Below are 27,764 nucleotides of genomic sequence, written 5' to 3' on the forward strand. Positions count from 1 at the left end.
GTAAATTCCAAAGCGTTATCGAAACAGTGGTTGATGTTATAGTATTCTGTAGACGTCAAATAAATAAATTCAGCAGACGGGAAGTAGAATTAAGCTTATTTACAAAATTTTTACTTGGAATGTAGGTATCAGTAGCTCATGGGTGATAAGCTTTTTTGTAGCTTCCCACACGTTATAACCTCCTCAGTATTCTGAAACTGCAAAAAAAGCGTAAACCTTTTTAGCTTTACGCAGATGCGCATGATGAATAAAATTATTCTGTTTCCGTAGCTAAAGTTTTGAACCTTGGACTTCTGTTTTCATAATGCCATAAAATTAAATCTGGAATTAGCCTGGTTGAAGTTGACTACATCAAAATGAGGTTTGTATTAGATTCAATTGCTCGTGGTCAAATGTAATCCAAGTCATGTTATAGTTTGCGATAGTGTTTGACACGACAGACAACTATCATGAGCGCGTTTAGCTCCAAATCACCTCTGGGTTTTGATCTTGATTATGACGTAATCATACATGTAATAAGATGAAACCGAATGGATTAATGGAGCGCGTTCGGTTATAGTCATCGACCATTTAAAATATTGGTTACATTAACCTCAGGTATAATTATTGTTAACTTTTTTGCTTGCAGGTTCTGTTTGCAGATTTTACATTCTGTACACTTCGTAACGTTTATTGCGTTGCTTAGCACGGGTAAGTTTTATTTCAACTGCAACCAGCAGTCAATTTTCTTCAAGGAGGTTATGTCCCTTGGGATTGGTTAAGGTCCAGTCGACTGGTGTCTATATGACTCGGTCCATGCCGAGAGTTCTCGCGAGCTGATTTTACGTTCATTTAACTTATCTGCTGGCTGACTCGCTTGCTCCAGTTAATTTAGACAAACGTAATATCCGATTGTGAAACCTCGGTTTGAAACCCGCTTAGAATGTTATTCCCGCGAGCGCTAGAGTGAGTTTATGACTATACTATATTCTTACCACGACCAGTGTGATCTAATCTACCCCCATTGCCGTTCGCAAGAGGTTTCGGGGTTAAAATCCTCCTTTCGTTGGCAATTTACATGTAACAAATACTGAAACTATTGTTAGATGGACGTCATTTGTCCACCAAACAAGCTTCCCATGAAAATTCTCTGCGAGTATTAACGAGCGCACCCTTCATAATGGAGTTACTTTTAAATTAGTTACTGTCTCACGCTTCTATGCCTAATGACTTGGTAAAACTTGCAGCAAATGGAACTGATGGTTTCCACGAGCAACATAGGCCTTTGTATTTTTAGACGTGTGTGTCCGCTACTAAATATTACACATTCGCGATCGCTATTAATTATCAACCACTAGTAGTCGCCACGGGAAACTTTTCAACATTTGGTTAAGTCTTGTGAAAGTACCTTGTTGCGCCAGTGAATGGATTCAGCCGGTTTGAGTGAGCTTGGTGTTAAAATGTTGCCCGAAATAATTTTTTTTGTTCAATGGCAGTTGCGTTTAATTTATTAGTAAAACGACTAATTTCTGATAAAATTATTAGAAGCGGTCGCCTTAGTTTTTGCCCCCCATCACTTTGTTGAGCCAAATAACAAACCAACGTTCGTGGAGTAACTTACACTGGAACTGCCAAGACGAAATGTTAGTGGTTGGTGACGTTTTTTGCTAGATTAAAACTCAAGAGTAAAACTCGAATGAGGGAGCTGTTCTTTTTGCAGAAAATGTACTCGTTTCTTATAAAAATCGTTTGCGTGAGAAACTGTAATGGTCTCTTCCCGCAAAGCTGAGAAATTTTGCGTATGGGACGTCCTTAATAAAATCTGGATACAAAAACAAAAATACAAGTTTTCAAGAAAAGAAATTTGCAACAACATTTTATTCAATTGGAGTATAGTTTTCTCAATATGATTTCCATCGTTTGCAATACAATAAGGTTGATGCGCTTTGCAAAATTTACGTGAACGCGATGCAATAAATATACGTCACTCTATATACGTCCAATCAAGTATGCTATTACATTTTTTGATTTTTATCTAATACACCTTTTCCTTAGCGATAGCATACAAAGAAGTTAAGGAGCTAAGGTCCGGTGAACGTAGACAATCAACACGCAAAAAAAATCCACTTAATGAGATAGTCTGTATGTGTCTAATGTCTTTAGGAACATCTTGTGTTCAGCCAACTCATAGTACAGCATATTTTCTCGTTTGTTACATGCTGTACTGGTAATTCGACATATATAAATTGTATGTTTACATTCACAACTTTTCAATACACTCTAATTTCGTTGTTTTCTGAGCTGATAACGGTTAATTCGGTTTTTGCTCCGTGAATTTAACTTGTTTTAAATCAATTTTTGATCAAATAGAGCCACTTTTGTTCAAGCAATGAATGCGTAGCGCTGCTATCAAACCGACAACAGTATTGTACGCAGTAGCCTACTGTGCATGCCCGAGCACCATAATATTTTTGCTGTACAGCTTACTGTGGTACACCAGCCTCCAGGACTAGCATTTAAGCTAGCACGACGAACGAGCATTGGTATCTAATATTGAGCCCATTGTATAGTCATCCCCGTCACAGCATGCGAAAACGTTGTCGTACAAAATGGTATACGACCATTAAGACGTATACGTAAATTATGCAAGGTAAAATCGTACAAAAACGCAAATCGTAAATTGCGTATACTGTATAATCATCATTACGCAACCTTTGCGTGCTGGCCTATTCACCAATGCACGTCACAGACAATTTTAGTATCTTGCAAAAATTTAACTGCCTGAATCTTTTGACAGTTCATCCTCTCCCCAAGATGCGGCCCCTGTCTTCCATAAGCCACTGAGGGATATTTCCACTTCCCAAGGCGAGTGCGTCGTCCTTGAATGTCGGGTTAAAGGTCAACCACCGCCTTCTATTACGTGGAAACGCGAGGGAGATGTAATTGAAGATTGTCCTGATTTTCGGATGCTTCACAGAGGTAGAAATATGATAAGGACCTAGTACATACAGCATAGGGAAACCGTAAAATCAAGGTCGCAATAATGATAATTTCAGAATTAGTTTAAGTACAGTAGGAATAACACTAAATCAGTTTTAATATTTGAATGAGATAGGTATAAAGCCTTTCACCAATTATTATAGCAGTAGCATACATGTTTTAATTCTGTGCTTAGCTATTCCTTTCCTTGACCTTTAGAATGGTATCAGACTGACAGAATTAAGGGTACGATTTTATGTAGAAATTTAATGTTAGGATTTGCGATACATAAATAGCCGTCGTGATTGATATGTGTTATAAAATTCTTACTGGGTGCGCTTCTCTCTTTCTCACATCTGCGTAAGACACCGAGCTTTAGTTAAATGTAATTGACAGCCACAAATGGCCCGCTCAGCCGCACTGACGTTCCGCAATCGCCATCGTGATTGCTTGTGGGCAATTCAGCTATTAAAGCTGGTGTCTTAGCGGTAAAACAAGCTTTACCCGAGCAGGCTCATTTATCTGATAAGTGATAATTCTGGACGAATTAGTATAACCTCCGCTTGCTGTTATGTGTTGGGATCGCGGAAATTTCTTATCGCTTTTGCGACATTAATTGTTTTGAGTTTATAATAATTGGATATGAACAACGTTTTTATTTTAATATTAACAACACACGTATTAGTGATTATTTATTGATATTATTTATAAGTTTTACATACTTCTTTAGTGAGATAGGACTGTCGCTTCTTCCGGTATACGCTTCGAAACAAACATCTTTTCCCAATCAAGCACACAACGTTAAATCCCTTGCTTTAGGGTTTACTTTTCCGCAAGTGGACAAGACAAACCCCTGAAAAAATCTATACGGTAAAAATATCCTCCTAATTGTTTGAATTTTAGGGGAAGTTGCTACCTTGGTAATTGGAGAAGCATTTCCCGAAGACACTGGGATTTTTACTTGCGAGGCCATCAATCAGGCCGGTTCTAGTTACACGTCATGCAAGCTGGTGGTCAAAGGTAAGATGACGTCATATCATACCAAGAATGGGAAGATTTTAACTGCAGCCCAAATTTGGTTGTTGTTCTTTCAAACAACAACCCGTTATATCTGTTCTATAGATAGAGCCATGAGGCAATGTAGGCGTGGATAACGAGCGTTTGAGACGAAAAGGTCTTTTTGACAATTTAAATGAGCGGTTGGCCTGCTGACGTAATTGTTCCGCATTTGCTCTTTTGTTTTCTTTCTTCTATCAAGTGCAGGTATTAAAATCGTGACGTCAAATTTACAGCGCGTCAATGACGCGCGACGGCCGCTCGACCGTGAAACGTTTTCTTCTTCAAAACAGTTTATTTCGTGTGCCGTTTCCTTTTACGGAATTTAGAGCAGCCTGCAGCAACGAAAACAGCATCAGCTCGCTGAACCTACTTCCAACCGACGCGAAATGCAACTTGTAGTGTTTATAAATCAGTTTCAATGGGAAACTTTCACGTATTGATATCAGAGATTGCAAGTCAGGAAACTGTGACATCCGCCAGCAATAGCACTTTTCTATGTACAACGTCACGATATGTGGATAGTTTGCAGAAAGCCCTTTAACGGCTTAAACGAATTAAAGTGACATATTAGCTAGTTAGCGGGGCTGTTCAAGTGGTGGGATGAAAGGGCGCACAAATGTGTCAGGCGCAATAGATGAATTACTTGAAAGGCATTTACGGGCACTCTTGAGTTTTGAAACTATTTGTGCGTATAGTCATCAATTCTTGTGGCGTTGGACAAATTTATAGCGACATATTACAACGTGGTAGGCAAATTGAGAATGTGGCCTTTGTTTTGCACCGGACGCGTGTAGGTTCATTGGTTTAGTGAAGTCTGCGTATTCAAGCCAGGTGTTTTACTGTGTCTCGCCCACATCTTTTCAGGAAGAGGATATCACTCAATCTCGACCAAGTCTGCGGCTGCTGCTTCATCGTCGTACCACCATCCCAGGCCTACGCAAGTTCTGCCAGCCCAACGGTAAGGCATCAATGTGGTTGTTTTTGTAATGCTACCAGTGTGTTTTTCAATGTTTTCAGTCATGTTTGCGTTGTGGCTTGTTCAGGGATACGCAGTGCATTGAATCGTCATCGTGTGCCGAATCGTCATCATTTTCGTCAGTGACGTCATCAAATTATACCAGTAAAACCGAAAGACAGATTTCACAGTTGACTGTAACCCCAAAACGGCCTCGTTATTACGTCATTGATACAAGTGCTAGCACTTCAAGCTCTGCTAAGAAAGTTGAAAACTCGCAGCAAGTTGTGACGACTGCCGGTCAAACCATAAAACCCGATATCGATATTACGTCATCATCACCAAAGTCATCACCGCCATTACGTCATCATATAAACGAGCAGGCTCATATATCGGCAAACGGGTACTTATATAAATTCTGTTAGTTACGCTTGCATGTTTCAGTGAAGAGTCATTATACGTAGTCGTGATGTTTTGCCTGCAGTTCAACAACGTCATCAAACGCAAAATCACCTGCAGCATCAGCCATGGCAACGGCAGTGTACCACTCGCCTCAATCGTCGTACGTTACGTTGTACTTTATTGCTTGCGTTTAACGTGTTGTACCTGATAAAGGCTAACAGAGATTTTCGCTGTTTTTATTTTAGTCACAGCTCGGACGAGACTCACAACTTCAAAACTGAAAAAGATCAAGTCATTGCTGAGGTTGCGCAAAATGCGGCCGTACCAAAACAACAAGAAAGACAGGTACCAGACACCTTATCGAGATTCTTGTTGTAAATGACGACAATTTTAGAGCTGATGTTGATTTAAATAAAAAACCACTGACCTGGGACTGGATTTTTAGAGAAAGGTCAATCGTGAACTGGCCATTATTGAACGAGATATTGAGCTAAGGCACGCTATGAGTTTATCATCACCGATGTCGCCAACGCGGCTAATTCCACAGGTGCAATAGAGCCCTATAGCCTCATAACTCTCAACGTATCTTTCTTTTCTTTCGATTTCACTAGGCTGGCGAGGTTCAGGGAGATTACATTCTTTATTCGCCAACCTTGGCTGCTATATTAGAAATCGAACCGCAGGTATTTTCACCTGCATACACGCAATTCTTTGCACATAGAAATCGTACAAAACAACTCACTGCATGCGCCGTTTGATCATCTCCGCGTCATTTCATAGTTGTTTAGAATTAGATGATTGTTGGCCTGAGGGCCGTATTTTTCACATAACGCCCATTCACTTGTGGGAACGAGTTAAAACTGGTCTTTATGTTTTACGCGTTTAAGTAAGCGTTTTGTAAACTTTCAAAGCGTTTAATTAAAGCATTTATCCTATCATTTTGCATTCTTTCTTTATCGAATGCAACCACAAAAAGGTCGTATGGGAACATGATGTATCGACTGGCCACATAGCCTGTGCTTCTATTTCACTTACTCACACTGCTTCTGTTATTGCAGTTGTTTGGACTTTACTTTTTACTGTTTCTTCTTATTTCAGTTTCTTTTGCTTTGTAACTTACATTGCATTTATGATTGCTGTTAAAACCGTAAATTTTAACTGTTATGACCAGAAAGCCGACAAACACCGTTCGTTTTCCCACTTTTACTACAATTGTACGTTTAGGAATATAAAATATCAACTTTCGAACAACGGCTCATGAACGAGATCGAATACAGACTGGAAAGAACACCACCAGTTAACGAAGATCCTGAAGATGCCATATTTGAAGAGGTTCCTGAAGCTGAACAGGTCTGATCATTTCGATTCATTCAAACAATTATGCTGGTATATTATTGTTTGAAGTGAATATTTTTCTGTAAGCAGGTCACACGCAGCTTGCTGCAAAAAGATATGCGATTTGGATACCTGCGTTGGAACATTTAAATTAGATTAGGTGAACAATGAAGCGGGGGAAATATAGCTTCGAGCGTAGGCTGCATTTTTCACTGAAATATTGACTGCTTGTATTGGGAACGCGTTTTGATATCAAAAACAGATTAACAACATAACCGAGAAATGTTCAAAATAGCCTGAGTAATCCCATCAAAGCAAAAAGTTCTCGTACAAATTCTTTAATTGACTAAATACATTCCTGGGTGTAGATCAGCGGTTCCCAAACTTTTCTAAAAATTTTGCCTGGCGGACCCTTTGCAATTATTTTGATATTTCGCGGCCCTATAAAATCAAAGAATACTATAGGAAAAAATGTAAAAACCACACCAATGAAAGAAAAAGCAAAAACTAACAAATACGACAGGCGTTTAATAGGATGGGTGCACTTGTTTTGCTGCAAATAACTCATCAATGATTGATTTGGTTTTGGATAGCGCAACTCTGATGTCGTGTACTACATCCACCCTCTGAAACTGCTTAAAAGCTTTAAAGACTAATTCTCATTGCGGACCCTCTGAAACTGCTTTACGGACCCCAGTTGGTCCGCGGACCCCAGTTTGGGAACCGCTGGTGTAGATGGTCATTTCATTCCAAGATGGTCATTTTCCAAAATTTTGGATTTTCTTCCCGTGTTATGTTCTTATTCCTTTAACGAAATTAAAGTGAGCGCCCCGTATATCGTTATGTGGTCGTAAGCTTCTGCATTACTTTTTACCAAATATACATATGCGCTACATGCTTGTTGTTGTCATTCGAATACAGCCCTTTCGAGTTTGAGTCATTTACAAAATATGCGCAATCCATGTTGTTTTTGTTCCAGCACACGCCTCAGCCAATCGTTGTCTTACCACATGCTCTGTCCGTAGCCGCTGTAGTTCCATTTATGGAAATGACCCGCTGTTATTTTTGATAGACAGCTTTATAAGGAAGTTAGGAGCCGGCTATTGTTAGTCGTTTTAGGTCAAATTTGTCCGTGGCCGTTTTTGGGTGTTTGTGTTTAAAACTCAAGCATTCTACTCATTATTATGAGATCACATATGGTCATATACTATTCTTTCGAAGGTTAACCATACAGATATGCATCTATTGTACAGACTACACCAGGTTTCACAAGTACTCTGAAGAACTTTAAAGCGATGGATGGCACATCCGCCAAATTTGTTTGCCGTGTTTCAGGAAAACCTAAACCCAAGGTTAGTAATTTGCTACTAACCATACAAACTGCTTTACAAAGAAAACTGCTTTATGTACTCGTGCGCTGTGCACAATTGGCCCGGTCTTCGAGGCGGCTCGCATTAAAATCAAAGGCATTCTGAGAACATTTTGTATGTAAACGCAGTTGCATTCGTATAACGCTTGCTACGAGTGTGAGACTATTGTTCTTTAATCGTAACCTATGTTATAAATTCCGCATGAACACCTCGCTTAATGGATGTCTAAAAACCAACCAAAGGCGGTCACCCGATCTTTGGTTAAAAATCGGGTGACCTCGTTTGTCAACGCTAAAAGAGTTATCAGTTATCATATATACTCAACTATTCAGTAAGTGCGAAAGCTTTTGATGTCTGCATTGGCAAATTTTCTAATCTCTATATTTATAATATATAATCTATAATCTGTATATAATTGTAATCTCTATATTCTACATTTTTTCACACCTTTCTAGATCTATTGGTTCAAGGACGGTAAACAGATCTCAAAACGATCCCAGCATTATCTTCAGAGGACGGATGACGAAGGAGGATACGAGCTTCACATCCCTCATCTATGCATGGAAGATGACGGCAACTACACCGCTCTTGCTGCAAATCCGCAGGTGAGTTTGCACAGACGAATAGATTCGAGGTGAAATTGACCGTACACTTAATTGAATGCTTTTAAGTATGCATAACAGCTGCGTTACACAAAGCTGTGTCTAATGGCTGATTGACTATAAAAGACAGTCTTTCTGTTGTTGTATCCAGTGCGAAGTCTTTCCTTTGTTAGTTAGTTAACGATAATTGTTTTGCCTATAAGGGAGTAACGTGTAGCACTGGCTATCTCGGAATAAAACCTAAGCTTGTACTTATTGTACCTGCTAACGCCAAAGGAGACAGGTATACCTTAGAATGTGAAATGAGTCGAATCAGAGCATATAGAACCTGATTGGAAATCTGCATGCTGTCAATTTAATTTCAACTACGGTTTATTATTTTACTAATCGATTTTTAATCAACGATAATGATAATTATCGATTATAATCGATAAAAATTCAGGGAAGCGTGAGCAGTACCGGACGACTGGCCATGATATCGGAAAGAGGAGCGTCTGTGAATAATGGCGTTAACTCGCCCTCTTTGGTTAAGCCAAGGTAATTTGGTGAAAATCTTTTATATTTTGCATGCTTTTTGTACTAAGTGCACGTACATCTGTACAAATAGTTTCTATAACTTAAAACTCGCACATAAACTCATCCATTGATTCACTTTTTGTTGTTTTTTTCACGCACCATTGATTGTTTTATTCACGCCAGTGCAAGCGCCGGTGTGTTAAACTTTCCACACCCATTAATTTTTAATCATGGAACTTTTCTTTTAATTACTTGCGGTGATTAGCTGGTTTGCATGTCTGACTTTCAGAACTTCAAAACTTGCATTTTGTTGTCATTTTTCCTTTTTTACATCACTATTCAGTTCACCTGTCACAAGCATGATGTCACCACGTTCTGCTGGAGCCCCGTCGTACGGTGTGACGTCACCACGGTTGACCTCAACCAAAGTTCTAACCGCAACGTCACCTGTAGAGTTCACGTATAAGTAAGAAAAGAAGATCATTGATATTCATTGCGCATCACTGTCAGTGACTGCTATATCGTCATATGAAATAACTTGGGCATTGCCATATATTCATGCTAACACGAGTGCTATTGTTGTCACCATCATCGCTTGATACCGTATGGATGCGTTAGTTGATAAGAATTGTTTCGAATGAATGCGATTAAAACGTTCTTCGTTTACCGCTTCTCAGGGCTCCGGTGAAAGGCGAGCTCGCAGTTGATGAAGAGAGCCCGGTTGAAAGATATTATCGACCTACGTTCATTCAGAAACCATCGGCAGAAACCCGTAGCGAGGAAGGAAAGTTGGTTCGATTTGACGTTAAGGTGATTTCCTTTGCTTCAAATTCTTTTTCGTCTACCGGATCTTTCTACACACAACATCTGGCACATTTTGACGAGTTTTTATAAAAACATTTAAAAAGCAAGAAGGGTTGTTATACTTGACCAGTTTTCGGTTGTTTTCACTTATCAATTTTCCGAAAAACGGGTCATACGTAGACTAGCTTACTTACCCACAAAGGGGTCAGTGAACATTAATATTAAAAGGAAAGTAGATTTGTCTTGTGGCTAGAAATTTTCTGGTAGTGTATTTACAGTATAAGGCATAAGCACTTGACAATCTCTATCCCGTTTAAACATTGTTGATAAGCATCGTCGACCTCAGTGTCAAATAAATCCAGCAAAAGCAGGAAGCAATTAAACCAGTATAAGGTTAAATTACCTTCAGGTGACAGGCTTACCAATTCCAAACCTAGAATGGTTGATTAACGGACGACCTGTACGCCAAGACGCTCTTCATAAGATTCTCGTCCGCGAGAACAACGTGCACAGCCTCTTGCTCGAACGGGTGTCCCCGATGGACGAGGGACAGTACACGATCACTGCAAAAAACAAAGCGGGAACTGCAACCACTCACGTTCAGCTACATGTCACACGTAAGTAAATGTAACTTTCGGGTATAGAGTTATATTGAGAGCTTGAGACAAGCTAACGATGCAGTGAAATTCCTTAACTGAAAGCTGAATACACCCATCTTTTGTCTGGTTGTGGTATCTGGTTTGTGTGGTTTACCTCTACACATGCTTTTTGTTTAGCATCTAACGTTCAGCTTGTAAGTCACATCGCACAGAAGCTTTGAAAACTAGATTCAAATAAGCCTAATGTTAATAGAAGGCTGTAATAAATCATTTACTGATAACATGTTTGCTTTTGCTTACAGCAAGAGAGCAACTTACTGCCCCTGTATTTATACAACGTTTATCTGCCCAATGTGTTGCTGAGGGCGACTCCGTTCGTCTCGAAGCAAGAGTCATCGGCTCGCCTCGACCAATCATATGCTGGAAACAGGGATCAGATCAAGTCATGCATGACAACAGAACACAGTACGAATGTCGTCACCTATTTTAGATGATTATTAGAGAGCTCGAGATTGTGATCAATTCTTCAGCATCTAATTAACAATTGTTTATGTACACGTAATAATGCCGTGTAGGTACAAGGTCAAACTTGCCTTGCATAAAATGTAAACCAAGACATCCTTGACCAGGGTAATCTGAAGTGCGTGGGTATTAAGCGATCCCCGATACTTTTTCAGGTTATACCAGGACGACTCTGGATATGTCTGCCTTCAAATAACTCAAGCAAAACTGAGTGATGCGGCTTGGTACACATGTAGCGCAAGTAGCAAAGCGGGAATTTCCAGTTGTAACTGCAAACTCGACGTTTATTGTTAGTCTTTCTATTTTGAGACTTCTGTGAACTCTGCCATGTTTTAAAACCCAGCACCATGGATTTAGTAATAATAATAATAACCGTTAAAGTGGTTAAGAAACATGAGTACTGGTTAGTTTATAAGTACTGTAATTTGGAAGCTAAATTAAAGTATAAATAATTAATTAGATGAACCGAGTAAAATAAAGAAACTGAATTAAAAAGGCGCATTTGACAGGATATCGCCGGTAACATTCTTTGTCTTTAGCGCCAACTGCCGGAGAGCAACCGACCAACCGTCGACGCATAAGAACGCCACACAGATACGCCAATCTTGCCAAAGTCGCCGGGATCGATATGAGAGAAGCTATCAGTCCCGACGCTCAAGGACAATCACAATATTTGCCAGAGTCTGACGAGCTTTAATATTATCTTGTTGTCTTTTAACAGAGAAAGTTTATTAAAAGTATTGTTGAGAGTTATTGATGATGGCGTCGGCTGTATAGCGCGTAATGAATGCTGTAATCTGTCGCTGTGCATGATCTGAAGGTTTTGAGAGAACCCTACTGTAAATAGCAAGCTGTGCCCTCGATTATTATTGCATGCTATACGGGATGATGATTATAGATGATTTTTATGTATCTTGGTCGCCAAAATCATGTAAATTATTATTACCAAATAAAATTTTCGATGATTCATTTCCGACAAATTACTTGCCTGTCAGCAGCTAACACAATAATTTCAGAGGTAAACTGTATTGCAGGTTTCCAAATGAGGACGATTAATAATACAAGAAAATGGTCGTTATGAACATATATATATATATACCGTAGGAGTGAAAAGAAATGGCTTGATCTGTTTACGAAAATAAAACCACCAGTAACGAAAATTGCATAGAAAGTTAGGGGATAAGGTATAAAACATAACCAGTAGTTTAATGAAGGCAAGTTGCTAAAGGCTTTCCACTGCACAAGCTTGAAACATTGCAATTTGTGTATGCATAACATGCAATGAAGTCAATGCGTACCTAACAGATCTATTGCGCATATTACAAATGTAAAAGTTCATTGCAATGAGTAAATTTTGCTCATTGAAATTTTTATATCTGTTGTGTTAGACTTAAAATCCACTTGACGCAAGAGCTACAATAAGTTAGTTTCCACATAAAAATCTAATCCGTTTACGAACGTAAAACTTTGTACAAAATTGACCCTTTAACACTATTACAGGCCTGATCAGAATAAAATAGTTGTCAAACAATCTTATTTTTACTTTTCTAAAGTTTTGTTTACGTTACACAATTAACTTTGACTTATTTCAAAAAGAAATCTATTCTAAGTCCATAGCGATGATTGATTGTGTACGTTTAAGAAAACATAACCGTAGGGAGTAACACAAATAAACTTTTCTTCTTGAAAATATCACAACCGTATAATCTTGTCAAAAACATTTGACAAACAAATAGCCAAAAACCCTGAGTACAATGCAAGTCAACGCTCAAGCAGAAATCAAACGAACGAAATGTAATCGATGATTGCGCAGCAATTTCACGATCGTAACGGCAAGAAGTTTTACTGCGACCTTGTGTAATGAAAGTATAAAGTAACGTTATTGTTGTTGTTTGCATTCACAGAGAGCTTCGATTCGCTAAGCGCCCGTGATCTCGCTTCTTCATCTTTGGAAGAGCTTTCGAAGAGATTTTTAGCAGAAACAAAAGTTGCGCTCTTGCCTCTCGACACATCCGAGTTGTTCATTTTCGAGTCCGCTGATTTCACTTCGTGTGGGATGAACCTCTTGCTTAATCTACTCACCAGGCCCTTCACAATCCGGGGAGGACTTGCAGAGTTGCGACGATTGGAGGATCCGACAGCATCCGATGTCAACTGCACAGAGATCTGTGTGATCTTCTCTGATTTTTTTGTCTTGGAGGAAGAGGAGGAGTCTTTGCTCGGTGACTCTTTGGCAAGATTTTTACCTTCATCTGTTGAGTAGGAGGATGGAATTTCCTGGTGAGGTTTTGATCGGAACGATGGGATGTGAAATTTCTTCTTTCGCCGACGACCACGACCCACATCCGAATCTAGGGATGTGTCACTGTTGCTGGGAGGATTTCCCTCATATTTATGAGATTTGGGAGACAATTTGTGGATTTGGCTGAGTAACTTTTCTTTTATAGTATTGCGCTTCTTGATTTTCGCTTGACTCGGAGCCGGGGAATTCTCTCTGGATGACGATGCTCCAAAGGTGGACTCAGAGGAAGTCGACTTTGTATTCTTGCTCAGCATGTTCGTCGTGACCCATTTCCTCACGGTCATCCCGTTGTTGGTTGATGAGGAGACGACCTCGCTCGAGGTAGTGATCTTCTGGCTGATGAGGCTCGGAACTGGAGTAAGAGAAATCTGTTGATCCAAATAGGAGGGAACACTGCTGCAGAGTCTTTCATCCCGTTTTGACAACGAAGCATCCTCATCCATATCAAGCACAGTGATGGTGTGACGTCGAGTCTTACTCGTTGTTTCATCGTAACATTCTGTTTTGTCAAAAGTGAAATCATCGCGACTGGAGCTAAGCTCGGGTAGGCTCTGATAAGTCGCAAGAGTTTCGGCCTCCTCCATCAGAGGCATCATAACGCGCTCCGATGTTCGGACGTCAGACGAAGACAGTGGTAGGATGTCGGCGTGTTTTGAGGGCCGGAAAAAACGGGCACCACGACCTAAAGCAGATTACTCATATAAATACACAGATATCGCTATAGAGCTTCAAACCTTTAAACGTCAACGGAAATTATCCAATGAAGTTCGGTCGAAAATTCTGCGTTCAATGTGGTTCAAGAGTCAATGTGGTTCAATGTGGTTCAAGACGGCAAATAAATCCGATTGCGCGATATCACAGAATTATTCACGACTCGGTTAAGGTAAAAGATTGAAATTTAAGGATTTCAATTAACATTGATCGGTCGGGATTTGTACAGCTATTGTCTTAACCTATGCATGACAGTGTAGACAAAAATTTTATCTTCATAGCTGTTAAAACGAAGGTTTAGGATAAATGTTAAACGACTTCTGAACCACATGAAACTCGCAATGGTTATAACGCATCAGCAAAGATCAGACATGTTTGAACTCTCAACATGTGGAAGGATTCATAACGTAACAGGTGTGTAGAGAGGTAAGTTAAAATGAAGAAAAAGAAGCAAGCAGCGTGCACCATGCATGACCGAAGGGTTCCTAGCATCTCCCTTACCAGCCAAGTTCAAAACAAAAGAACGGAAAAAAAGATTCTGAAACAAGGCAATGATGTGAATGTTTGACTTAAATTGCTAAACAGTCAGAAAACTTCCCTGGATGAACGCCTTGACACCAAATACGTTTCATGCTGAAGTTTTCAGTGAAACAAGGTGGGATTCAGTGAAACAAGTTGAGTTATGGTAACACAATGAACAGTGATAATGCGGCTACGGGTTAGCAATTTACAAAGTGTCAAAATTAATAACCTTCATAGAGGGCACAACAGAGTTAGATATCAGGCATGCAATTCGAACCTTCTACGCCCGTTGGTGCCCTTTCTGGTCGAATCTGATACAAATTCAATCGCAAGTGATTGAAAACTATGTACTTTTCATTAAACACTAGTCAAAATAATATAACAAAACAGATGGCAAATTAAAATAAATGATTGTTTAACTTAAAACCAAGCAAGATAAATCTCAGCATCGAAATCAAACGCTAAGGCAAAAAATCGAAACAAAAAACCTTTAAGTTCCAATGAGCAAGCAGACTCACCTGACTGGAATGCTGAAATTGAAGAAAGCGGTCGACGTCGTACTACATGAAAGAACCATTGTTTAACGTGTTTTTGTGCTTTCAGGTACCAAGGTACCAAGGTATCATTTCATATATCAAGATTTTACTTACCACCTTGCTGTGATGGACTTCTTTCCATATCATCGTCCAATGCTTTCAACTAAAAGGTAACTTTGATTTATTTATTTCTCTTTTAAACACCACAAAGTAGCAATGACTACGTGAATTGCAGTGAAATACATATTTCACATAATGCTGAATATATACTACGATAATAATCAAATCATTCTTCTTCAGAGCGTCATAACAGCTTCATATAGTTTGCATCATATTAATAATATATGTGTTTAACTGCGATTGCCGTGGCCCGTGGCCATTGCTACTTTGTGGAATTTGAAAACCAGCCCATCTCTCTATTTCTCTTTATTATCTATTTGTTACAAGGGTGACGACTCTAATTAGACTTTGATGGAAAACAAAACACAATAATATCACCTTTTCACGTAACACGACCGTACTCCTCTTTAGGTACCCGAGTTCCTCGCTGTTGACGTCTGTTAGAATCAAGTTAAAATTCACAAAACGCCTGATTTCTGCTTTGATGGAAATTGAACATTCTGACCTTTGGTGGCGCTCTTCACGTCTTCGTTATCAAGGTCAAGGGTCATTTGCTGTCCAATCGATTCTGCGATTCCAACATTTGATCCCATTCCGAAATCGTCTGTAGGTGAGAAAAGCAAAGGAAAATGTTCATTTGGCTCAGGTACATAATAATATGCGCTTAATTAACTTTTGCATAGAGAGCCATTGATAACAATTAGCGCGTAATTACAGTTACCTTTGCAGGTGCAAGGCAATCTTGATAGTACTTAGGTAATTTCTATTGTACTTTTTAGCTACTCTATTACACAAAAGTCCCATGTATTTTGCCAGGTCATTGTTACCCGAGGGCAGATAATATTTTGAGGCGACGGGTTTCGAAAAAGACCAACTCTTCCGTTTGTTGCTGTTGTTGTTTTTCTTCCGTAACGGAGAAGTGAAACGAGCTTGACTGCCGCTGTAAAGCCTGGGACACAGCGAGATTAAATTTAAAATTTCATTTAACTCCGTCATTTTATGTAATCCGGATTGTTGTTATACCGCAGAAATGGCCAAATTACTGCCCACTGCTTGAAAGAGGTAAAGGGACTTGATATGCGAATAATTGGATATACAAACCTTACAATAACACGTGCTATAATACAACAGCATCAAAATTGCCGGCACAGCAAAGATGAGTAAACATGCAGTAATTACACGCATTACACGGACAGTTATTGTATTATTGCAAGGTAAATTAAAGACCCGGACCTCTGGATTGGTTTTCCATTCGAACTACTGGTGGTGGGGAAAGCTTCTTGTATGGCCGACCATTCGGCTGAATTGAGGGACTGGGTAACTAAAATAACATTATGCCAACGATGTTGAGCAAGTAAGAACAAAATAAATATCGCAAGTATATTAAAATCGCACGTAATATAAGTATAGAACAAATGTCCAATAATAAATCGACGCCGCTATATAAAGCCGGTTCGCAACGTTATTGTGATGAGACTGTATTAGCAATGTTTTTTACCTGCGTGGGTCCCACTTGGCAATTTAGTATCCTCAGCACCACCCAATTCTGCAAAAGTTAAAGTGTATTGATCAAAGAATACCGAACCTTGAGCGTACAGTTGACTTGATAAACTAAACAAACATACCTTGCTGCGTCACGCATGGCATTGACTTGTGGAATGTCTTAGCCACAGCAGCGCTTCTTGATCTAGTTAGCGTTGACTCTACATAATGTATTGTTGGTTAATTACTTCTGCAAACACGTGTATTGGCTTGTTTATGCTTTTGTTGTAATTTGCGTAAAGCGTGTTTCAATTCTTTATGTTAATTATGGTTAAAATGTTGCGATTGTGCACACACATGGTTTAAAATATATTCGTCTATAAATACTAGCAAGTTGTAATGTACTTTTCAGATCTATACCTCTGTCTGAATCAGCGTTGGATGCAGCGACCTGGTCCTCAGACATTGTTCTCCTGCAAAGTATATCTTTAACTTAATACAGTGCAAACAGGCATGTAAGCTTTCAAAGATAAAAGCTGAAGCAGGCACAAACAGCGCGTATGATGTCGTAGATAGCTGCGGCCATGAACTAAATTCCAAAGTCTTACTCATCCTATTTAATCCCGCAACACCCAGGGCAAACGGCAATTAAAATATTTTACCAAATGAAATATTACTTAAATTGCCAAGTTTGGACGGTAGTTTGGGCAGTGTGGAGAATGGGAAAGACAGTCTTAATTAGTAAACGAAATTTATCTGCGCTACGTCATGCGATTTCGACAACGTACCTGTGGTCGCTGCGCCAAGATAAATTCCGAGCGGAAACTTTTTCCCAGAATCGGCGGCCTCCTTTGCTGTTGAAGTCCGGTCTATTTAGATCACTTGAAAAAGATGGACTCAAATTTAATCGAAGCCCGATTGTGTACTGCAATGCTGGCAACGTACTTCTCTGCCGTTACCACGTATATAGTGACGCAAATTTATCAGGATTTAACTGGGTTGGAACTTACGGAGAAACGGATTTGGTTGTTTTGGTCTCATCACTGGAAGTCATAACCAAGGTGGAAGAACTCCCTATGGGTCTATTTCCTCTGTCCAGCGGTGGTTCCGATGCCCTTGAAGACGCTAGTAGAAAAAAATTCGCTATTTAGATTCAAGGAAAATAAGCTACGCTGTCAACAAAGATTCATGAGATCATTATACCGAAGCCTTTACTTTGACTAAGCAATTGTAAAAATTACATTCAAAGCACCGTATTATTGATTCACTAAAACCCACGTTATAACTAAAGGCCAGTTTATATGAATGAAATAAGGAAGGGGGTGTACAAAGGTAGTTTCTAAAATACATCCCGTTAAGAGGAAATAACAGTAGCTGCTCAGGTGTGGATATAAAACTGGGGGTTACCAAAATGCAGTTACCTCGGTTTGTTTTCACGGACGACTGCCACTGAATCATCTTCTGGCTAAAATCGTTGTCCAAATTATTCAGCAGAGAGTCAAGTGTGACGCTAGCGCTTTTCAGATGTACAGCCGACCCCTGTTAAGGATAATACTGCTGCTGAGAAGGTGATATGAAAGCTGAGTAGAAACAGGAGAACGTTCGAAATGCGCGACAATAAAAAACGGTTCTCCTGTTGCAATTGTGTTCATTTTTTCTGGTTTTGTGAACAGTTGGAATGCGGCGAGTCTAACGATGCATTCATTCAGTACATCTCTTTCACGTATTTTAGTTTAGTCATGCGCGTAATTACCTTCCAAAGATTACGTAAGCATAGGTGGGTGGTAAGATTGTTTGCAGTTTAACACATTATACCAACAAACAACACAACTTCATAAAGTGCTATGGATATGCAGTCAGGTATTACTGTCTATTCTATAGCTATCTGAAGTGTTTTAAAGGTGAAAAAATTTGATGATAAGAAATTAAGGAATTTCCCGTTCCATTTGTCTCTTAAAACAAGATTGCGTTATTTTTACAAACCCCGAAAACAAGGGCGATAATTCTTCCTGAACTTACTCAACCAAAATCATCTGGTTCAATACAAGCTCAAATTATTATTAAAGCAAGCGATTTTGTTTCGTCTCCAATTTTTGTTTGTTTTTGCTCTGCTGCATCCATTGTAATGTTTTACCGTGGTTAATTATCATGAACAATTCTTAATTTCTGACCTGGGTGTGTTCGGCCTTGATGGAAGATATCACTTGTTTTTTCAGAGGTTGCTCAAACGTTCGCCCTTGACCTTTCCAAAATTTCCAACGACCTTTCGTAAAGAGATCCAAGTCATCTTTGGAATAATTATGACGTCTAACACAGGGAAAAATAAAGTTACCACCCTCGGTCAGTTGCTTTATGATGGACGCTTTCACTATGTAGCATGCTACCTGCTATTTTTCTTTAGGCGAACGTTGCTATATATTACAGGTCTATCCGGAATCACGCTAAAACTGTTCGACGAACCAAGCAAAACGGCATGGTTTGGATCTGCAAACGGAAGTTTTATTCAGCTACTGGACAGTTTACGCATATTTCTTGAAAAAAAATGCACATTTAACAATAACGACGTTTAGACAAAACTTTGGGAAACAACATCACAACAAGAACCTGACCAGTACCACTTCCAGTAATTAATTAATTAACAGTTGACACCGCAAAACTTTAAGTGAAGGCACTCTTGATGTCATGTGATGTGACGTCATTCAACTTTTAATTACCCCATTTAAAGGAATACTGAAACTACCTAGCAGTAAATAAGTTACGCAAGTACATACCATCATTCAATAGCATCAGAGGTTGGCTTATTGTTTTGTGATCGTGAGCTGAGTTGCCAATTTTGTCCACGCTTATTTTTCTTGACCTGGATACGATGAAATTTAGCAACTGGTATATATGCAGTAGTTTCATTGCAATGGTTTGGATTTTTCTTAATTGCTAATTAGTGAAGGGAAGACTATACACTGATGCTGGATATTAAAGGCATGCACATAGGAGCACGTAATTGGACAATCAGTTAATGTTGTAGAAAATGATTTATCAAGTAAAAATCTCGGCTAACCTCGATATCGCGTCTCTGATACGATCCACGGGATGAGACGGTCTCTTGAATGATGAGTGGTAGTCCAGCTTGTTCAAATCAGACTTACCGTGTGGGACTGTAACAACACAAGGTTTAATCAATAACTTTGAAAAAGTTTTTTATCATTTATCTGAATTATGGTGATGGCTTGGTTGGTGGTATAGTAATTTAAAGCTTGCTTGATGCATTTAGTCTAGACATGCTCAACTGCTTTGAAAAAAATGCCTTTGTTGTGACCTCCAGACACAGCGTGAAGCAGAAAACAAGTCACACTGATTTGTTTCAGTGCACAATAGTGTGTGAAGGATCACACGTAGATGCCATTACACTCTTTTAAAACAAGCACTTACAAGAGCAAGAAACACTTATGTCTAAATTGAGTAAATTTTTAATCTTGAACCTATCACAGAGCACTACTGCAAGTAGAGTGAGACTATAGAGTGCATGCGCATAATTATGTCAGTCATAGTTATTTTTAAAGAGAAGATAAAATGGTCGTTAGGGCTTAACTGATTTCAGTGCTTTTTACATTATGCCACAGTAACTACCACTAATCAGCACGCAATCACTAATTAGGAAAAATTTGTTTTAAATGTAGGAAAAATTTCAAACATGGCAAAAATCACAAAAGTGAAAAAAAGAACTAAAAACCATACCTTTCCATTCCTTCAGAATTTCAACTTGTAATTCGAGGTCATGAACTCGTTTCCTTAACATTTGATTCTCATTACGTAGATCACCTATGTACATGCGTATTGTAAGCTTAGTAATATCCAAACCAATAAACCAGATAAAAAATATAGTAATAGATTATAGCAAAAGAAAAGGGTTTAAGTGTTGTTTGAGCTTTGGTAAATAAAAATCATGAAACTAATGACTAAGAAAAACATCCAAAACAAAATATCTAAAGTAAACATATTTATGTCACACCATTCAAAAGACATGAAAGAAGCAGTAAGCGCAATATGCTTAGACGGTATTAGCAGTCAAAGCCATATAAACACATAATAAACAATGATTCACGTTTTACCATAGAAAGGTAGACTATAGCAATCTAAAGGTAATTAGAGACCAACCTATTTGTTCAATGAGGTTGCAGACTTGTTCGAGATGAGTGATGCCATAGTTTAAGTCTAAAAATACAACACAAAGAGCCTTAACATAAGGTTACTTAGCCTGAGGCATAAATGCTTGTAATATTTGCGTTTCGTCATATTTCATTGCAAAATAAACTATAATTATACTTTTGCTCACCTTTTCCTGGAGTTAACAGAGGTGGTGGTTTGTTTTGTTGCAAACCATCCACTTCTGTAACTTTTTTGTTTGCGATCTCACCCAATAATTCAGCATCTGTCGCTGCCAAAATAATTTCTTGAAATTTCAAACGAAATTTAAAACATCAAAATTAAATTTATACTTTCATTATTTTAGTAAAGGTAGGTAAATATTGTTTTCAAAACAAGCGCTAATGCAACCGAGCATTAGATAGGCAGTATCTTTCTCAAATCTCTACTGCATGTATAAAAGACGTATATATAAGGTATAAAACAAAGAAAAAGGCAGAAACATACAAGAGATGGTAAGAGAAATTATCTGACCTTGAACTATATCACAGAGAGATCTTGGTCGCTTATCTGATTTAGCGTCGCTCGAAGATGTATTGGCAGCACGATGGTGATCAAAAACTCTTGCTTCTTCGATCGAAACTTCACGATCAGACAAAAACACACTGGACATGACGCTGTGCTGGCCGACACTTTCGTTTTTGCGGTGGTCCATGGCAAAGGATGGGATGGTGGACGTTGACCGAATTGTGGACTCACTGGTGATTGAATTATTTGGTGGGTTGATGTCAAACATGACGTAATCGGTATCGCTAATCTCAGTCAGTGAATGTGACCTTCTCAATACTGGATCTAGAAGATAATTACAGGATTACTAAGCTCATAGTGAAGTAGTAATCCCTCATTCATTAATCAATAAGGTACCACAATCATAATAAAGCTAACAATTCTACGACAATTAAAATATGCAAAATTTTTTAGACAGAGTTGTTGCTGAAGTCAGGCACTGAAAAACTGTTAGCGCTTAAGTAAAGTGGTTACAGCGATGTGGACATACAGTATTTGCAACCCTATTTAACTTTAAACAGCTGCACAAAAAAATATTTACTTTCTTTCAATTGTTAACATTGGTACTTTTCTGCACAAACAAACAAACAAGATTTTTTTGACAGTTAAATAATAAAACGAAAAAATGTTCCAGAAATGAATAGCAATACATTAAATGATATCTGGGGAAAAACTAAAGCTAAAGAAATCTTACTATTTGATAATTCCAGAAAAAATCAATAGCGTCATAGATGGTTATCATCTCAAGTTATTCAGTGTAGACAACCAATAATTATAAACGCTGGTGATTTTAGCAAGGCATTGCTGCAAAAATAATCCAACATTATTCACCTTTACATCTTTCTCCTTCTTGCTGTTTCTTAGCAACTGTGGTTGCCTCTTCCACTTCCACCATGAAGGCATCAAGGGTTGCAAGAGCATCTTGCCGGTTTACCTGTTTCTGTAGTTTAGAAAAAATGAAAATATTTGAACAAGAAACAAGCAAATTTTTGCTTCAGTAGGCTAATGTAGAGATGGACGTAAATTATAACAGAGAAACAATCTGTTGGTAATAGCATGTTACTGAGAATAAGGAAAAAATAATACACAGCTTTAATACTACAATACACTAAAAGGAAATGGCTGACTCAGTGCAGTAAGCATACTCAAAACAATAGAACTTTTCTTTCAATCTACTTACTTTAGCAGGACGCATTGAGGAAGAAGAATCATCCCCATTTATCCTTGTATCGAGGGTAGTCTTAAAATATAAGGTAAATTCAAACACATACGTCAAAGTTGACATTTCTGTGTGACGTGTTTGAGGGTTGAAACAAAAATGCCTTACAGATTTCACCATATTTATGTCATGCTTTACTTTGGTTAAAACCGTGTCATTAACGTGGAATGTTTATGTAGAAGAATGTTAGTTTATATATTTGAAAGCAAACAGCTTCACAAGTCAAGTGCCCCAATGCACAATATTTTACCTTAAAGTTTGAAATATTATAAAAAAAGCTAAAAATATATCCTACAATCAGGAAATAGTATACTAAAGGGTGCCATGCACATACAAAACAGAACTGATCAACAATTATATTAATGCATGATAGTGTGGTGAATTATTTCGCAAAAATTAACCTTTTCTAACTATAGAAGTGCAGGTAACACTTTTTATGAAATGCAGACTACCAATGCAATGGATAAACGAATAATTTTTTACAGTAACTGACCTGACATGAATCAATTGATGTGCTCCTGTGCCTGCACAATAAATTTTATTTCATTTTATGCAGAACAGAATTTATATAAATCATTCTCTTAAAACTGGTTTAAATGGGATTGGAAAAGACATGTTCCTTGCCTAGCACAGGTAATTTTAAAAATGGAGAAAAAACAGAAAACTGTGCATAAAATAAAAACATTCCATGCCATGATAGTACCCATTGACTAAAAGAGATGATTGTGCAGTGAAAGGGGTATCCACATCAAGTAGCATGCCATTTCGATTATTTTTAAATGAGTTTTTTTTCTTTACACGACGTCGGACAGCACTGAAATCCTGATGCAATAACATGCTTAGTTACAAAACAACATAAAATCATAATATGGTAACATCAATCTAAGCCTGTCATAAACTTTGTCTATAATATATCAAAATTAGGGAATTTAACTTACTATTGGCTCAAGATTTTCTTTGCCTGTTGACCGACTGCTTAGACTTCTCTTGACATTTTTTCGGAAATCTTTTTCAGAAACAGACGAGGAACGTCTTCGAAATTTTGTCAAGCTGTCACCAGAATCAGATGACTGATGCCTGAACGATATTGAGCAAATCATAAAACAATTCGAATGCACATAATGCAAACGTTAGGGATGTTGCAGGTCGATTGCAATGAATGGCAGGAAAAAGTAGAGTAATATCAACACTCGTAAATCACTCACTTCAGGCTATCTTCTGATTTGGGGAAATCAATATCTTCAAAGGCTAAAAAAGATAAAAAGGGTTATATAAATATTAACACTATCATGGCATCGTAGAGTAAGTTGTACCATTACCTAAATTGGACTTCTTTTTTCTTCTTTTAGACTTCTTCCTCTTTCGTACTTTTACAGAACCAGCTCGATCAACAGACACCACAATAGAAACTGGGGGTTTTGCGACATCATCACCTGACATAAGCGAAGTTACTGAAGCAAGAATTTTCACACCAGGAATAATTCTTTTTTACCTTCTTTGATAGGTTCAGCATCTGCTTTGTTCTTTACTGTAGTAACATAATAGTCCACACTGGTTTCACTGTCAACGATTGGTGCTGGTGCTTTGGTGTCCGCCATTGGAAATTTACACAAATTATACACAATTACATGATTGAAAATTAAAGCTTAATTAAGAAATATATAAGATCTGGCTAAAGTCTCTAAAATATGTTGCATACAAAAGGAAAATTAGAAAGAAATTTTTCTGTATCAATTAACAAGAAACACCAGTTAAGTTGGGAATACAGCAGAGTTTACTTAAACAATCGTTATCTACAAAAAATTTAAATTGACACATAAAGTACACCATTTTCTTGAAATCATCTAAACTTTAATCTATACGTTACTTTCCACAAAATTTCCAAAAATAACACAACTTTCAATTCAAATTTGACTGAATATAACAGGCAGAAATAGAATAGGACCACTAACAGCGTAGCAAGAGTCGCTAACTGTAGCTTAAATACGAAACATCAAAGTAATTTAAAGAATTAGTCACATGCTGCAAATATTGTAAGCTGTTAATCCCAATGAGTAAATAGCTTATGACAAGTCACCAGTGGACTACCAAATGGAGAAGTTAAAAATAGTTGAAAGGAATTATGCAATTCAAAGCATTAATCAACAACAATCGATTTCACACAATTATGATTAACGCGTCATATTCAATAAGACAGATAGCTTAATACATACAAATGAAAAATTTATCATTGTTGGACGAGCTACAAGGAAATATATACAGTACACAAACACATTCACTGGTTATATATACTCTACATATATAAGTTGCCACAAATGTCAGCCCACTCTTTGCATTTCGCAATTTAGAGCAAATTTATGTTGAATCTACCAGATACCAGTACATGATTATACGGTAGAAGCCACGTAATATAAACTCAGATAATTTGCCGTTTTTTATGACCACAGTAGAACGATACCAAATTTTTTCCTGCAAAAAATATCCAGTTTCTATAACTGAATTTCAAATATTACATAACTACTATAATTATTGCTTAGTTTTTCTAAGGCATATTTTTTCTTCCAACCACACAATTGTTCGTTGTATTTGGGCATAGCTGTTCAGTTTGAACGTTGAAGGGCATCATAATCATCTTTAAATCCTTACTTTGCCATGTTGACATCTGCGTATGTCAATGTGTGTTTTTAACCTGCATGCAAAATAAATTGTGCTAATGTGTGTCACATGACCGTTAATATCAACTCGTAACACAGTCAATAGGTTACTGCTTTCTTTCTTGCAAAGTTAGTGTTGATTGAGGTTCTTGGCAAAAAATGAAGCTTATCTGCAAATGACCAAAACATATTTTCAGTTCATTTGTGGCTAATTGTGTTGATCTAAGTTTGACTTTAGTGACTTCAGGTATTGTGACCACTGACTATTCAGCTTTTATGAAAAAAATAGTACAGTCCAAAGGTAGTAATATTTAGTGACTTCCACTATAAATCACATCATAATACGCTGAAAAACCTACACATGTGCACTACACAGTGCACCCAAACCATATATATAATTTCTAACAAAAACACTATGGTTGCAATAGCAACAGTCAAGAGCATATGAAGTTAACAGCCATAAGTTTCAACGTTTCCAGTTGAAACAATTGTAAAAAAATCATAACTGTCGAGTTCAGTGTATATACAATATATGGAATATAAAATTTACAATATCCGATATATGATACCTGAAATTGTGATAACATAATTCAACAACAACACCAACTAGATGCTGACAATTTAACACCATAAGTAACCTACAGTTCAAAGCAGGGGGAAATTGCCCAACTGCACTGTGTCAAGTACGTATGTAACTTCAGAGCGATAGCGGTATAATATTTAACTATACTTAAAATACAGTTATGGTTACTTATTCTGAAATTTCTGACAACTGCAAATGTCAGACAAAGTTCTTCAAACTTCACTTAAGACATCATACTAGTTCAGTCCGTCATATTAGTTTACAAATCCAGATAAAGACTGCAGATTGTTGGTTATTTCCTGACTTCAAATGCACAAGGACTGCAGCAGACCAGAACTATTTTTAGTAGGCTCACCTATTGTTCAGTAAAGTAACTTTTTACTTTTGTCAACTGGTATTTCAATATGAGCCAGACTGGATACCAATTCTTAACAAAGTAAGCCTATCGTGCACAAGTCATTTTAAATATGCATGGCGAATGTATTCGATACTTTGTTTTATTATAAATGAGTGAGTTTTCAGCCAACTATAACCTGACTTTATATTATAACAAAATATTTGAAAAAAATGCATGAAAAAACAATTCATTATGATGCAATGCAACAACAACGCAAGTAGGTCTTACTGATCAGAATGCGTTTTTACAAATGAGATTTAACTGACTCATGCCAAAAAATGCAACTGCATATCAAATGCAAACTTTAAGAAACCATATGGCATGATATGTGCAGTGTGGTCCATTAATGGCATTATGGCAATATTATGATTGCTGACTTGGGTCCTTAAACAAGGGCAGACTTTTGCACAGGTTGGAACTCAGTATGGAAAGTAAGTTTTTTTGTGCACCGAACAGCGTAAATTTTAAGGACTGGTTTGCAACGATAGGCAACAAAAATTGTGCTCTGGTATGCACGAGTGTGCACCAGATGGTCCTGTTTGAGAATTAGTTAGCTTATAAAGTAGTTTTTCTGACTCATTTTGTGCACCAGATAGCTTTGTTGTGCGCCGGACATGACTGGTGCACAACGCTTTCTTTCCATACGGGGTTGGAACACAACTAAAACATTTTGTTAAGCACTTTGAGTCACCTGCCATCCGCATATTTTTTATGAAAGAATACAATTAAGTTACCATACTCATTTAGGGAGCAAAATTCTGGTAACTCCATAATGTTATACCACATCAATCACTTCCTTTGTTAGTAAAAAACGTAAACACTGGCTGAAGTGACAGACAGATATTCTAATATATTCTCTTGTTCCTAAAAAGCATTAAAACTCGATGTTATACCAATGCACAAAACCTAAACTCAAAAAATATTTAACCCAAAACCATCTATATGAGCGTTGAAACTAGAACAACAGTTAACACTAGGATAAAAATTTACAGAATGGGGAAAATAAAGTTATAGTCTGCTACATTCACATTCACTCAACTGAGCTAATTTCCCGATGACAAGGCTAGGATTCCTCTTTCACATGGTTGTGCGCTTTCATCCACCAATTGCGCTCTACACAGGCGTCGTTGTGGTACGCTTTGAGAGCGTTATACTACAACACCTAAAAAATGCAACCCAACCCAAACAAACGCCCATAATGATTATATGCTCTCACAAGTGTTTTGCTTAGATTTAGCGCCATCGTACGACTGGTTTGATCGACTGCATCCGTTGCTTTGATTCAACCAACGATATAACGAAAATGATAGGAAACTATCATGTTCTTTATATCGTTGATTCAACTGTCATGTTCTATCATGTTTCCTATCATGTTCTTTATATCGTTGATTCAACTATTTAACCTGGGT

At 37.8% G+C, this 27,764-nt stretch overlaps 2 protein-coding genes across 13 annotated transcripts; one reads left to right on the forward strand and one right to left on the reverse strand.

The window, feature by feature from the left end:
- The first annotated feature begins 222 nt into the window (after positions 1-222).
- On the forward strand, positions 223-12,091 carry LOC143470137 (palladin-like). 7 transcript variants are annotated; one of them, XM_076968057.1, is made up of 18 exons: positions 223-361; positions 2,777-2,958; positions 3,862-3,978; positions 4,882-4,975; positions 5,061-5,375; positions 5,457-5,534; positions 5,620-5,719; positions 5,820-5,921; positions 6,599-6,724; positions 7,963-8,061; positions 8,535-8,684; positions 9,124-9,218; positions 9,541-9,663; positions 9,875-10,007; positions 10,411-10,618; positions 10,903-11,065; positions 11,278-11,411; positions 11,662-12,091. In XM_076968057.1, exons 1-18 carry the CDS (start codon positions 357-359, stop codon positions 11,817-11,819), a joined length of 2,382 nt encoding a protein of 793 aa, XP_076824172.1. In that variant the 5' UTR covers positions 223-356; the 3' UTR covers positions 11,820-12,091. The 7 variants fall into 7 exon arrangements, with proteins under 7 accessions (XP_076824172.1, XP_076824173.1, XP_076824175.1 ...); XM_076968058.1 differs by lacking the exon at positions 5,820-5,921 and adding an exon at positions 5,986-6,057; XM_076968060.1 differs by lacking the exon at positions 9,541-9,663.
- Positions 11,662-27,537, reverse strand: LOC143470135 (uncharacterized). 6 transcript variants are annotated; one of them, XM_076968049.1, is made up of 30 exons: positions 27,395-27,537; positions 24,214-25,545; positions 24,041-24,172; positions 23,927-23,969; positions 23,660-23,798; positions 23,425-23,543; positions 23,215-23,245; positions 22,683-22,742; positions 22,334-22,442; positions 21,470-21,787; positions 21,126-21,227; positions 20,948-21,004; positions 20,528-20,611; positions 19,851-19,947; positions 19,567-19,652; positions 19,180-19,279; positions 18,967-19,102; positions 18,217-18,334; positions 17,806-17,920; positions 17,584-17,676; positions 17,216-17,268; positions 16,939-17,016; positions 16,812-16,859; positions 16,547-16,634; positions 16,141-16,262; positions 15,819-15,917; positions 15,692-15,750; positions 15,308-15,356; positions 15,176-15,217; positions 11,662-14,106 (listed from the first exon to the last, which is right to left on the reverse strand). In XM_076968049.1, the coding sequence occupies exons 2-30, from the start codon at positions 24,317-24,319 to the stop codon at positions 12,965-12,967; spliced, it is 3,825 nt and encodes a 1,274-aa protein (XP_076824164.1). In that variant the 5' UTR covers positions 24,320-25,545; positions 27,395-27,537; the 3' UTR covers positions 11,662-12,964. The 6 variants fall into 6 exon arrangements, with proteins under 6 accessions (XP_076824164.1, XP_076824165.1, XP_076824166.1 ...); XM_076968050.1 differs by having other exon boundaries at positions 24,214-25,410; positions 27,395-27,521; XM_076968051.1 differs by having other exon boundaries at positions 21,126-21,221; positions 24,214-27,495.
- Between the last annotated feature and the right edge of the window lie 227 nt (positions 27,538-27,764).

This window comes from Clavelina lepadiformis, chromosome 9 (assembly GCF_947623445.1).
Source record: "Clavelina lepadiformis chromosome 9, kaClaLepa1.1, whole genome shotgun sequence".
NCBI classification, from domain to species: domain Eukaryota; kingdom Metazoa; phylum Chordata; class Ascidiacea; order Aplousobranchia; family Clavelinidae; genus Clavelina; species Clavelina lepadiformis.